Source organism: Calonectris borealis, chromosome 4 (assembly GCF_964195595.1).
Source record: "Calonectris borealis chromosome 4, bCalBor7.hap1.2, whole genome shotgun sequence".
NCBI classification, from domain to species: Eukaryota; Metazoa; Chordata; class Aves; order Procellariiformes; family Procellariidae; genus Calonectris; species Calonectris borealis.
The window spans coordinates 65,032,456-65,045,941 of NC_134315.1; the positions used below are offsets into that span (position 1 = coordinate 65,032,456).

Consider the following 13,486-nt stretch of genomic DNA (forward strand, 5'->3'; position numbering starts at 1 on the left):
GCGGAGGTGGGTGGCAGTAAAACGCGCCGCGCCCTCACCGGCGGTTTTGGGGCGGTGGGGCGCGACCACAGCCTCTCCTGGAACCACAGAACATCCCTCGGGCATGGCTGGTCTTTGGCGGCCCAGCCTCCGCCAAAAACAAGCCCCGTGCTCAGCCCCAGCACCGTGCCTGGGCCCGCTGGCTGCACACTGTCGCTGGCATAGCCATGAGGGGGGCTGTTAATTGGCTGTAAATTGGTTCCTTCTCTGTCCCCTTCCCTGCCCTCCCTCCCCAGTCCCAGCAGCACCTACCAGCATGAGGCTCGGGGTGAGCCGCCTGCTCCAAAGCCCCCGGAGACTGAAGAGGGCTCACCACCCAAAAACTGCGGTGATATCTTTGTGGTCCTCCTGCGAAGTGGTGCCCATTTGCTAAGTATTTTGGAAGATCTGAAAGAAGCAGCCACCCAGTAGCAAGAGACCCCAGGAACAGCCTGGGCCAGGCTGTCCTCTTCCACCCCCTTTCCCTTTCCTACTGGATGGTAGGCTTTGTGGTCTCCGTAAAGCACCTCTGTTGTTGGAATTTTGAGAGGAAACATTCCCAGCAAAACTGTTCAGTGATAACCATTTGTGAATGTTTCCTGGGGCGGAAGGATACCTTTGCTGTCTGACATTCGTGGGATTAAGTCAACGTGAACGCTACCACTTTTTTCTGCTCTCCCTTCCCTCTCTCTGCCAGGATGCAGTATGACTGATGTTATTTATTGAGTATCTTGTTTTTTCTCCTAAAACCCGAATAAGGTGGCGCTTATTCAAAGTTTTGCCCTGGTGTTATCACTTATGAACAAACACAAGACAGCCACCTGCCTAAATCCACACCAGCCCCCAGAAGTGAGCCGAGTTATACATCAGCAGTTTATCAGTATCTTATATACCGTCTTTCTAGCAGCCAGGCAAAGCTCCTTCACCCTGCAGCTTTGGCCCTCACAGGCAAAGCTCCTTCGCCCTGCAGCTTTGGCCCTCATGGCATGCTCTGAAGAGATTTCATCTCTTTGACCCCCAGGGATTACGAACAGGTCCTCAGAGCAAGTGCAGCACCAGCAGGTCCCCTGAGCCCTTACTGAAGTGGCCGCATCTCTGCGGCGTCAGCAGTGCCAAGGGAGAGGACAGCCACTCTTGCAGAAAGGCAACCGCTGTGTACGCTTATCGGTGTTTTAAAGGCTGAGGGAGCTATTGTTAGAGCTGAAATAACATTCTTCCTGCTTTGGTATTTCAAATCTTGTGTTATCCTGGACTAATAAATGGATCCTCGCAGCATTTGCTTTTTGCAACCCCACAAAATCCAGAGATCTTGGCCAGGTTTTCCCTCTGCGTGCACCTGACACTTGCCCCATGGCACTGCCACACTAAGGAGCTGCAGGCCACAAGTGACTGCAGGGCACAGCTTTCCTTAGGGAAAGAGGTGCTATCACCCCCCCATCACCAAGACAGGCCCCAACTCAGGTGCCTGGAAAAAAGTATGCTTGAAGTATCAGCATTAACCACACCCCTGACTGCAAGGCTTCCTGTGATAGCAAAAGTCAAGCAAGCTCACTTTAAAAGTAACAGAGGGGAAGACTGAGTTCAGTAACCTCTGGCTTTCAGCAGCCAAGGCTGAAGAAAACCTTCTGTCAAGCAGGCGAGAAGTGACAGCGCTCAGCCCAGCTATTTTGGCCAGAAAGAAAAACGCAGCAACTAATCAGAAACCACCTTAGTCACTTCACCTCTGCCGTCAGCCAAAGCTGGAAGGAAAACAATGCAGCATATGGGATTTTAAAGCAATTTAATTTTTGGTAAACTCTGAGCGTCTGAGACATTTTGTTCACAGCTCTTTTTTGAGCAGATGGTGTCCCTTCGAGTGCTGGAAAATGCGCGATGCTAACAGGCCCACCAAAGACCTCTCACAAATTAAAAAAAATCACGTCTTAAAAAGGCACAGCCTGGGGACAGCAAGCGTGTGCTGGAGCCCAACCAGTGCAGGACACAACAGAGGTGCAGGGAGGCACCAGCTGTCAAGGGGTGGTGTTACGTGGGTCCATGGGGATATTTCCTACAAACTCTTCTTCATGGGACACCAGTTCCACGGGGGCAGCAGCCCCTCTCGTGTGAACCTCGTCCTGCAGCATCCCCCCGCCACGGGGTGTGCGGGTGCAAACGTAGGTAAGGAGGTAGGGCATGTGGGCATGTTGCTTTTGAACTGCATCCCACAATAACACATCCTTCACAGTAATGCTGTGTGACCCAAAGCCCGCTGGAAGCTCACCTTGACCTGTGGAAAGAGTCTTTCCTCACACATCTTCACCAACACTACCTTGGCAAAGATGAGGAGCCACAAGTATGATCCCTCATCTTGTTTGGGGTTACACCTAGCTTTCCCAGGGGTGGGTGTGCCGGAGGCTGACACTGATGTCCCTCCCATGTCTTCAAAGACACAATTGCAATGATGCTGGTGCACAGATGTGACAACGCTCTTGGGATGCTGTGAGCAGGGCATGACTCCTCCTGCCCCAGTCCTCACTGGGTTTTCCTGCTGGGCCACTGAGACCCACTGGGGATCTGCCTGGCAATTCGCCTGGCCCGGAAAGGGACCTGCTCCAACGCAAGCAAGTGTTCAAAATTATGGTTTTCTTTGCTGTCTGTTAATAAATATTTCTTCCCCCTGATGCCTTACAGCATGTGCATGTTTGTCCTGGTTTTGGCTGGGATAGAGTTAAATTTCTTCCTAGTGCTATGTTTTGGATTTAGTATGAGAAGAATGTTGATAACACACTGATGTTTTTAGTTGTTGCTAAGTACCCTATAGTCAAGGACTTTTCAGCTTCCCATACTCTGCCAGGTGCACAAGAGGCTGGGACGGAGCATAGCCAGGACAGCAAACCCAACTGGCCAATGGGGTATTCCATGCCATATGATGTCATGCTCAGTACATAAATAGGAGGCATGGTCCAGGAAGTAGCGATCGCTACTTGGTTATCGGTCAGCGGGTGGTGAGCAATTGCATTGTGCATCACGCACTTTGTATATTCTACCATTATTATTATTAAGTAGTAGTAGTAGTAGTAGTAGTAGTATCCCTTATTTTTCTGTTCTATTAAACTGTCTTTATCTCAATCCACAAATTTTACTTTTTTTTCCCGATTCTCTCCCCCATCCTATGGGGTGGTGAGGGGAGTGTGCGAGCAGCTGTGTGGTGTTTGGCTGCCTGCTGGGTTAAACCCCAACATATCCAAATTTCACCACGTCAGTGCTCTTCACGGGAACCGAACTGCATGTCATCTCCACATCCGCTTTATTCCAGCAACAGAGAAGTGGGAAGGCTGAGCCCCCATGTACTGACATCAAGTAGCAGGATCAGGCCTCAGAGGTATTTTATTTTACATGTAAAAGAGAGGACTACTGCAGAGCTAACCCCTGCCCTTGCAGACCTCACTTGCAGTTCAGGAAGAAACAAAGCAACCTCGTTCCCCTCTAATTGCAGTCCTCTCCAGGGTGATATTACCACTGAAGACTGGCTACAGTTTTACTGGGCTGGTTTTTTTGGGGAAAAAGGTATACAGAGGCGAAGAAAACAGAAAAGGGAATTGCTTTGAGTTTGCTTTAATTCCTGGGAAATATATGTCTTCTGAAGATAGATTTACCACCTGGTTTTCCTGTTCTGCTCCTTTCTGCTCCAAAGCCGGAGCGAGGCCTGGCAAGAAATGTCGCGAGGCCTGGCAAGAAATGTCACTCACCCAGAAATGGGAGCGGCAGGGGAAAGGGGCCAGGGATCACTCGGCAGCAGCCATTGGAGCTGCTCCATACCTTGATGCATGGGCTAAATACAGTGCCTAAGCAACTGCTCCTCAGTTGAAGTGTTAACCCTCATTTCATCAGCCAGATCATCTCTCATCAAAGCCATCTGTTCCTTTATCCAGCTTTTTAAATATTGTGATAGACTTCATTTCTCCAAATGCCCTGCTGCTAAACAGACACCATCTGAGCATGTGCACCCTTGGCTTGGCATTAACAGGTGTGCTCAGGATTTGCTGGAGAGGCAGTCACCTGCAAAGTGCTCTCTCCCACCCTTACCAATATCCCCAGATCCCAGTCCTCCAAGATGAAGTGCTCCCTCTTCCCAGCTCGCCGACATGATCCCAACTGAGAAAAATTCATCTGGATTTGGGACTGGAGCAGCAAAGTGGTTACCCACCCCATCTTGCTGCAAGAAAGTGACACTGTTTAAATCATAGGAAGGGAAATGGAGAAAATGGATACAAAATTTCAAAATTTTTTCCATAAAATGAGAAGTCAAAAAAACTACCGCTGTGAATGCAAATACATGGGATAAAGAGGATTGCCTGTGAGACGGTCAGGGTCCGAACTCTGGGGAGGAAACCTTGAAGTACTGGTGTATGCAGATGAGAGCTGCAGGCTGGCGTGTGTTCTGGAGGACAGTCCTATATGAAGCAGAGAAAACGCTGTAAAAAAGACAAATTTTTTTTTTAAGAGTAATCAGATTTAGTAAAATAATGATTTCCTATTATTATGCTATAAACGCTAATGGAATTATGTCAGCCAGGAAAATTTAGTACCCCCAGTTAATATTGAGGTTAGGCATTACTGTGCAGAGATGGTAGGCACCGTTTCATCTACAGTTTTTACCTGTGCTGCTCACTGGACCTTTTCTCCTGGGCATCTTCCAAGGCCCGCAAAAGGGAATTTTTTTTTTTTTGATCCTGCTTGCAGGCTTTGCTGTTCATTTGCTTCTCTTGGGCAGTGGATTTATCTTTACAGATGCAGCTGGTGTGGGGCAGGGCCCCAACTTTACCTGCTCTGGGGCCATATCTTTGTTCCCTGCCCTTTTGGCTTTAACCCCGGCTTGGCCATGGCTGGTGCAGGAAGTGGGGGGGCAGTGGCACAGCTCCTGGCATGAGGCTGCAAACTGTTCACCTCCCTGGGGCTTGCCATGGCTGTACCAAAGCCAGCAGGACAGGGTGGGTATGGTGGCAGCTGGGGCACAGGGCAGCTGGACAGGTCTGCTACGGTCAGCTGGCTGCAGATTCACAAAACCAGAGTGGAAATTCTGCTATCATTTCCTCAGAAAAGACTAAATCAGGGTTAAACTCTTCAGGAAGTGGGACAGCAGGAGATACACTCAGTAAATACAACTCACCCCATGTGCGAGCGGTGATTTAAACAGCAAAAGCCTCCAAACCATCCGGTTGGCAGCTCTGCCTATGCAGGGGCAGCCCTGGCTCCTCCGCAATGAAACGAAGAAGTTCCTGACAAACTCTCTAAGACTCAGTTTGGAGTTTTAGAAAGCAGGTATTCTTTATTGCAGCGCTGGATGCACAGGGGGTCGCTCCACCTAGTGTGCGTGCCAAATCACTTAACCATAGAAGTTATATACAGTTAGAGTATGCATATTCATTACATTTCCCAGAATTGGGACGATATGCAAAAGTCTCAGTCTTCACTCATGCTTAGTTTTAGCTCCTGGCTTAATTAGCGCAATTCTCACTAGCACCAGGCTCTTATCTATTCTACTCAAGATAGGAGGTTGGCCTCCTTATCTAGAATACTAAGTTTCAAGGCCTTTTCATCTACTATGTGTCCCGTATGTGGCCTATTCACAAGGTGTTCCTAACCATCTGCATCATTTCAACCAAAGAACTGTAAATCTCTTCATTGTTCCTTCCTATTTGACGTTAATCCCTATCAGCAAACTCAGTGCTTTGCTAGGTTTCAGGGGGGTTCGTTTTTTCCCCCCTATTCCCCTCTGTCCAGTGGGGCTGGCGTTGCTGGGTGTGCACCCCTGGATGCCAGAGGTTTCAGCTCGCATGCTGGGCACCACTCAGCCAGAGCCATTGTGGGAACTGGGGCACATGGGCACGTGCTAGCAAATGTCCCCTTTTCCACTGGGCTCTGCTTTCGGTTTTTCTTTTCATTCTTCTTTTAAAAGAAGATCTTAAGGGAAATTGTACCTTGATTCCCAGAAGCGCCCCAGAAGGTGGTGAAAAGGAGCCCCATAACTCCCTGTGAGACCCCTTCTACGTAAGGGTACAGCTACAAAACAGTCCAGGAGCAAAAATATCAAGGTAATACAAGTCCAGCCTGGCCGTGCCTTTGGGGCCACAGTGGGAGCTGATACATCATCAACCATTAAAAATCCTTCCAAACTGAGAGCCCTTCCAGCTGCAAATACCCCAAACATCAGCTGATCAGAGTCTGTAGGTCTGTCACCATGTTTCAAGCCTGGCATGGACTACCAGGCTCACGTGGACACAGAAGACCTTTCAGAAGACCTTTTTTTTCCTGAGAGCCTCCCACCCCAACAGCTCAATGCGATGCCTGAAGTCAGGCTGCATTTCCCATCTGCTGCGCTTATTTCCAGAAAGTCGTGTTCTGGCTGACGATTTATGGGCTTGAAAAATTATCAATGCCAGCCAGAGGACAGCAGTTGCCTTGCACTGGCAAGCTGTGGAGGAAGATAGGGATGCAGACATCACCCGGGGTTGCAAGGAAACAGCAGAGCCACTGGAGGGAGTGGGCAGAAATCAGCCCCTGACGCCTCAAGCAGCCTCCCCTGTATCCCTGCACCCCCCCAGCAAACCCCCACTTTTTAAAATTGGCTCAGGGATATGGCGACCAGCCCAGGACTGACCATGCACCCTTTTCCCACCCCAGACCCCCATGCTAAACCTCTGCATCCAAGTGCCAAAAGGCTAAGTGAAGTTTTGGTGCTGCTGCGCAGGACCCTGGCACAGCATCTGGCCTGATGGAACAGAGCAGGACTGCCACCAGCTTTCCTGAGTGTGGCAGTGGGGCTGCTGGGCAGGAGATGGCACAGGAGATGTCTGCTGCACTTGGCTGCTTTTCAGGGACTGCAAACCCTGACACATTTCTTCAGTGCCAGCACTCACCCTCTCACCGCAGCCCCTTCCTTGAGGTGTAATTTCGGAGCCAGCAGGTTTTGCTCATGCTTGCCTCCCGCTCCAGGGGATTACCTGAACACAGCCCAGCCTGTGCACCCAACCGTGGCAGAGGAGCCTGGAAGCTCCTCTGTAGTCAGCTATCACAACCTTGGCCTCAGGCCACACCCTGACAGTTGTTTTTGTACACAGCCCTGACAGGGTTTCATCAATATTTGCATAGCTGAGTACACGCTCTAAGTTACAGCTGAAATGCTCCTTTAGCTCTAAGTTACAGCTGAAATGCTCCTTTAGTGATTGTGTCAAGCCCCAGGGCAGGCGTAGCGTTTCCTCGAGCCACCCCTATGACAGAAAGCAGGTGACCTGCTCAAGGGTTTCTGCTGTGGAAGGAGCACATGACTAAGGGCCCCACCAGTTCTGGGAAAAAAGGTAAAAAAGATCCAGTCCCTGCTGTGTGCCAAAGCTGAGAATCTAGAAACACTCAGCGCAACACTGCACAGGACAGCGTACAAACACCTCTTGTTCTCAGTCCTATGTGGTGTTATTCCAGACGGTTCAACGTGCCGAGAACAGAGTTAGAGACAACAGAAGATCAGGCACTATCAGACCATCAGGTCTTAGAAAAGTTTGACAGTCACTGTACCCTTGGTTTAGCACAGCCTACAGCCAGCCACCCATCAACGAGCAGTCCCTCAACGCTTTTGCACTGCTCAGAAAGTGCTAGAGGGGTCCTTGAATACCAGATCAGCAGGAGATGTGCCAAAGTCCACAGAAACGAGTGCGGCTCATGCCTTGGTACCTACCTTACTGAGGCTCCACGACTTCCCCACGTCACTGTACACAGCTGCGGGTAGATCCCGTGGCTGCCCTGGGAGGTGGCTGGAGCCCTTCCTGACTCCCAGAGACCCTACATGTTCTTGAGGAAGGGGAGACCACATTAAGGAACATGGCCAAAATGATTTCCAAATCAAAACAAAAATTAAAACAAACATGCAAAAAAATCAAAACAAATAAGCAAAAAAAGGAAATGCATGGAAGGATTCCTTCTTTTACCAAAATTCAAGGCATTCTCTTCAAAAATTTAGTTTTCCTGCAGAGGCTAACCAACATTTTTTGATCAACTCACCACATGGAGGAGTTCATCTACAGAAACAGGAATTCAGACAATACAAACTCCAAGAGAAGACATCTGATGGAGGAGCTTTTCCTTTTCTGAATGATGTTTCTTTAATTACTTTCAGTTTCTCAAAACCATGGGTAACTTGCCAATGTTTTCAAAATCTCAGATCTCTGAATCCTACTGGAACTGCTGTTGCTGCTGGAGTCTTATACCCGGGGGAGGGGGGGAAATTACCTTGTTGTAATTTGAGAGATTCAGAACAGCATGTACCTCTTTGAAGAGCCAGTTATTCTTCTTACACCATGTACTTGACAGGAATCACCTTAAGGAAGTCCGAGTAATAGCAGTACAAAAGAAAAAAAAAAAAAGGATCTAAAGTATGATAAAGATCAACAGGAAGATGTGTATCTAAGTGCCTGTGAAGTGCACTCACTGCAGTTCTCCAGCCAGGAAATTGCACAAACGAAATGATGGGAGCACCAGTAAGATTAGGCATTTGTGCATCTTCCCAGCTTCACTCCTACACGCCAAACCCATCACCCGCATCATTTTGAAGGCGGGTTCCCAATGATTTTTGCTGCTCTCCAACTGCTCATCGACTGCGTGAAGAAGGAAGCAACAGTGCTATCTTTCTAACCAGCAAGTCGGAAACCTCCCAGCTCTGGGAGCCCGTTTCCACTCCCTCCTGCAGGCACTGTAGGGGGTGGTGGGGAGACGTCTCCTACTTGTGTGCGTGTAATTCTTGTGCCTGTCAAACGGCCCCAACTCCTGATGAATGCACATGAAGACATGAGTTCTGGCACACTCAGATCTTCAGGCACATCTCAGCAGAAACAAGGAGAACTTACAGCAAAATCTAAAAAAAATGCTTAATATTTTTGGTCAAAGCATTGTCCTGCAGTCACATTGGGCTGATATTTTGCTATTAAAGTGGGATTTTCACATGCAAGAACTTGCCACGGTTTCCTTTCAAGGTTATGTCAGCTTGAATTTTCTTTTTCCCCTCTATCAGCTTGGCCACTAAGCCCAAAGTAATCAAATCTCTTGGTGCCCTTCTGTTTGAGAACACTCCTCTTCCACTGAGGAGGAAACCAGAAATGCTGAGGGGGTAGGTATTGGAAACGCTGCACCAAGTGAATAGCTGGAAACACAAAGCAAAACACCGCTGTAATTCTGATGTGTGATGCACAAAGCCCTTTGCTTTGGGAGACGTTTCAAAATAAAACACAGCAGCCAGTCTAACTCATAACTGTTTATTGTAAATCTCTCCAGAGTTTACACATCATTCATGGCAAAGTAACACTGTTAAAACACCTGCTGGATGAAACACAGAATAAAGACAACTCCTTTATATTATATGGCATCATTTAAAAAACAAGAAACAGAACAAAAAAGAAACCATTTTAATTTTTTTTTCCAGTTCTACATCTTTCCTGAAAATATCTGGGCCTAAGTCTCAGTTATCTTGAGATCCCTGCCTTGCCCAAGGCGTGGGGCTGCACAGCTGGGAAACAGGCACTCCTTCTCCAAGGGGCAAGGCAGTGACCTTCTTTATAAATGAAAATCATGCCCTCTATCTTCAAAAGTGCTCCAGTGCTGACAGTACAAAGCCTCTCTCCTGCACTGGCTAACATCTAACACAAAGGGCTATATGTCCCATTAATTCCACATGCTTTTTTTTTTAATCTTTTTTCTTTTCTTTTCTTTTTTTTTTTTAAACAAGGCAACTGTTAAAATTCAGAAGCTACATAAGTGTCTATATTTTGCTCAGAAACCAATGGATGTTGCATGCAGCTGAAATATTAGTAGAGACTCTGACTTAGATAAAGGTCAGTTTTCTAAGACCTGCTAGTCAAAGGCAGAAAAAGAAATTAAGAGGCCTCTTGTGCAAAAGGAGCTAAAATATGCATGCATCGATGGCCATGACCCTTTAGAATATAACTTAGGTCTCCAAACATTGAAACTGAAGCTTTATTTGGCTTAAGACATGGTTGAGCTCTATACCTTTACAAATTACAATGTATATGCAACAACAAAGGAATCATCTCAACATAGCATCAGTTGGTATTTTGGCCTGTATAGAGACTAATCTTCAACACAAAAGCCTGCTCAGCAATAAATGGTTTTCATATTTAGCAAAGACAGCAGCACACTGGGCTGGCTAACAGGGCTAACAAAAAGAAGAAAGCAGGTTTTCAAACTAACATCTAACTAAATTTAGACCGATTTTTCCCCTTGGACATCCTGTTTTTCATCGGTTCTGTTACTGTCCTTTCCATTAGTCTGTAGTTGGAACAGCACATTGGGACCTGCCCCATCCCCTCTGAGAGATGCATCTCAAAAGCATATTTGATTAATAGTAGAAACAAAAATCTCCCCTAACTGCACTTGGAAAGGATAGTTAGTTCCTCCAACCTGCCAACGTTTACCATGGACAAGCAAATTACAATGTATTTCAGACATGAACTACAGTGACTAAAATCAAATCTCTCTCCTGTTTAACTATAATATTAAATAATATATAACATTTTTACACTTAATAGTCTGAAGTTTGGTGATAAGACAGCTAATAAGGAAAAAAAGCTGGGGCTGAATCTGTTCCTGGAGAATTAATTTCGCCCAACTGGTCTGAAAAAACTAATTTTACCCAGAGGAAAATAAATCCACCACAGGCACGTGGGTGTGTGTATACCCACCCACCCACATGTATGACAGCGCACCAAAGCATTACTTTTCAAGCACTGCCATCTCCAGTCCTTTCCTTGCGAGCCTGGATCATCTCCTTCGGAGCCTGCTTGCGGTCAGTGACTAACCCCAACCAAAACATGAAGTCAATAAACCAGGTGGTGGGGTTGAACGTCAGGCCCAGCTCACTGGCTGAGTAGTCGAATGGGAAGGTGTGGTGGTAGTTGTGGAAACCCTCACCTGAAAAACAGAGAGGGAATTTAAAGACCACATGGCCAGCATGTTTATGAACTTAGGAATACACTTGGGTGGGACATCCCAACGCCCGTTTCCCAAGTTCTGAATCCAGTGCAGGTTATGCTCCACCCCTGGCTATGGGAGACCTCTGGGGCAGTCCCACAACGGACTCCATTTCCGTGCTTTGGGCTTTCCTCCCCAGTAGGAAGGGGGCATGTCCCACCCCTTATGCTCAGGGAAGAAAACCATAAATGCTTCAAGAGGGGAGACGCACAACCGAGTAAGAAGCAGAGTCACTTACTTCTGCTGCACTGCCCCCAGACGACTGCTGAGAAGAGAGGATTGCTACTGTGAACACGTCTCTGCCCAGAGACTACATGGCATTATTTCAATGTAGGCACCATCAGTAGAACAAGGGAGCCTTCCTCTAGGAGGCGCAAGCTCCAAGCTTCTCCAAGCCCTGGCTCCAAGTTGCAGGTGCCCAAAGCCCCAACGAGGGTGAAACAGGATGGGATGTCACTCTGAGTTTGCAAAGCTATATCCAGGGCTACAGCACTTACCGATGGCTCCCAGAGTGACAAAGGTGTTCTGCCTGGGGTTGATGTACTTGTCGTAAGGGCGGTTGCCGTACATATGAGCGGCGCTGTTGACCAGCCAGGTGACATTGAGGGAGATGGTGTACCGGAGGATGGAGGCAAGGAAGTAGGCATTCCACAGACTCTCGCCCCAGAGGTACCACGGCACAAAGGTAGGGATCACAAAGCACATCAGCACAACCGAACTCTTGTAATACCTGCCAGGAAAGAAAAGGACACCATTACCGTGGTGGGAATGACATCTGGGGTGAAGTGGGGTTGGATCTCTGGAGACACGGCTCTGCCAGAAACCCCTGGCATAACCGGGGCAGCAGGGAACATTTCAGACATCCACAATCATGACATAATTTTTCCAAGTGCAATTCAAAATGCCAAGACAACTCGAAACCCCGAAGCAGCAGGTAACACTGGAGCTGCCTATTCCCAAAGCAAACCTCCCAAGTTGAGTACCTTTAAACCTGGGGAAGTGCTGAGTTGGCTGCACACCCTGTGCCTAGGGCCTGGCTCTGGGACTGGAAAAGCCCGGGGCTTGGTGTGGCATTGGCGGAGCTGTGTCAGAAACATGTTCACTGCTAAGAGCTGGCAACAACTTCCCCCATGCTCAGATCAGAAGGGAACCTGCAGCATAGGGCAGGAGCAGCTCCTTTCTATACCACTGCTGCTGCGTGAGCTCCAACAGTGGTGGCAGACCCAAAGCAGCTGCTGAGAGACCATGGGCAGCCTGCCAAGGGTGAGGAGAAAGATGCATCTTGGCCTGGGGGCCAGGATTACTGCTGCTCTCCCAGCCCACTGACTGGCACAAGCCCTGCCACTCCTCCATATATTGGACAAAATCAGTGTGCAGTGCAAAACAGGGAGGGAAGAAGCCAAACCGTCTGAGAACAAACAGGAAAGCTTTATAGTACCGCTAAAGCCACATGCCCAGGCAAGGCAGGGAAAAGAGAGCACAGGATAGAGGGAGCACAGAGGTGAAGAGCAGAGACCATAGCAGGAGAAACAAAGAGAAAAATCATGCTTGGGGAATTAATCCAAGGCAAGTGGAGAAAGGGAGCAGCTCAGCAAGAAGTGGGGAGGCAAAGCCAAAAGCGAGATAGAAAATAAATCACTCTAAATGGAGAACGGGCTAACGGCGCTCAGAAACGGAGAGCAGCAAGACAGTGCAGCTTGGGAGCCACCTACAATGTGTCCCCAGCTCGAGAGGAAACAAGACCCCATCTTCCCCATTGAGCCCTTCCACCTCCCTGGAGCCCAGTTTTCTACAGCCCACAGTGATCCCGGGTATCATCATCAAAGCAAGCTGCCGCATGCAACTAGAGTGGTAGGCTGAGGTGACAGGATTTTGAAGGGTGCAGAAAGAAAAGAAACGCAAAGTAAGACCCATCTTATTTGTGCCCATATGACAGGTTTAAAACAGACCCCTGCTTTTGTTGAGTTTTCTGGAAGGCATGAGGAAGAACGGAGTTTGGATTTATTGAACAGTTATTAAAACTTCCCATTTGCTGAAAGTTTTTCAGATAGGAAGAACTGTCAATCTGGTTTGACAAAAGCAAACAATCAAACAAAAAATCTTCAATTAAAACCCACAGAGGATTGGAAAAATGATAATATTAGCAATATTTTTGGAAGGAAGAAAGTTTCCATGAACATGGTTCTCATCTATAACACACCAGCTAGTTTTGATCATCTTGTGTATGAAATAAATTAACCTCTTGCCCTGCAAGTTCTTTGTTTGATACTTTTTGTTGTTGTTTGAAGGTTGTGCCTCATACGCTGGGCTCCAGAAGGAGATCTGCAGCTGTCCAGCAACACCAACGATGGTGAAAAGAGAGCATGTCCTCAGCTTTCTCACAGAACTCTATCTTCACAAAGATAACAGATAATTTCCCACTCATCTGACTGACTTCTGAACCAGGCTGTGGATA

General features: G+C 47.8%; 2 protein-coding genes across 3 annotated transcripts in view; both read right to left on the reverse strand.

Annotated features, from left to right (window-relative positions):
• The window catches only part of TMEM150C (transmembrane protein 150C), a 29,538-nt gene extending 21,385 nt beyond the window's left edge, over positions 1–8,153 (reverse strand). Inside the window, exons 1-2 of the mRNA XM_075149885.1 lie at positions 8,053–8,153; positions 7,730–7,842 (exon numbers count right to left, since the gene is read on the reverse strand). The gene's annotated coding sequence lies outside the window, so the exon portion shown is untranslated. The remainder of the gene's footprint in view (positions 1–7,729; positions 7,843–8,052) is intronic.
• A 1,132-nt stretch (positions 8,154–9,285) lies between these two features.
• The window catches only part of SCD5 (stearoyl-CoA desaturase 5), a 38,303-nt gene continuing 34,102 nt past the window's right edge, over positions 9,286–13,486 (reverse strand). For both annotated transcript variants that reach the window (XM_075149881.1, XM_075149880.1), the window contains exons 4-5: positions 11,529–11,761; positions 9,286–10,971 (exon numbers count right to left, since the gene is read on the reverse strand). In XM_075149881.1, coding sequence (XP_075005982.1) covers positions 10,781–10,971; positions 11,529–11,761 — 424 coding nt within the window. In that variant the 3' untranslated portion in view covers positions 9,286–10,780. The remainder of the gene's footprint in view (positions 10,972–11,528; positions 11,762–13,486) is intronic.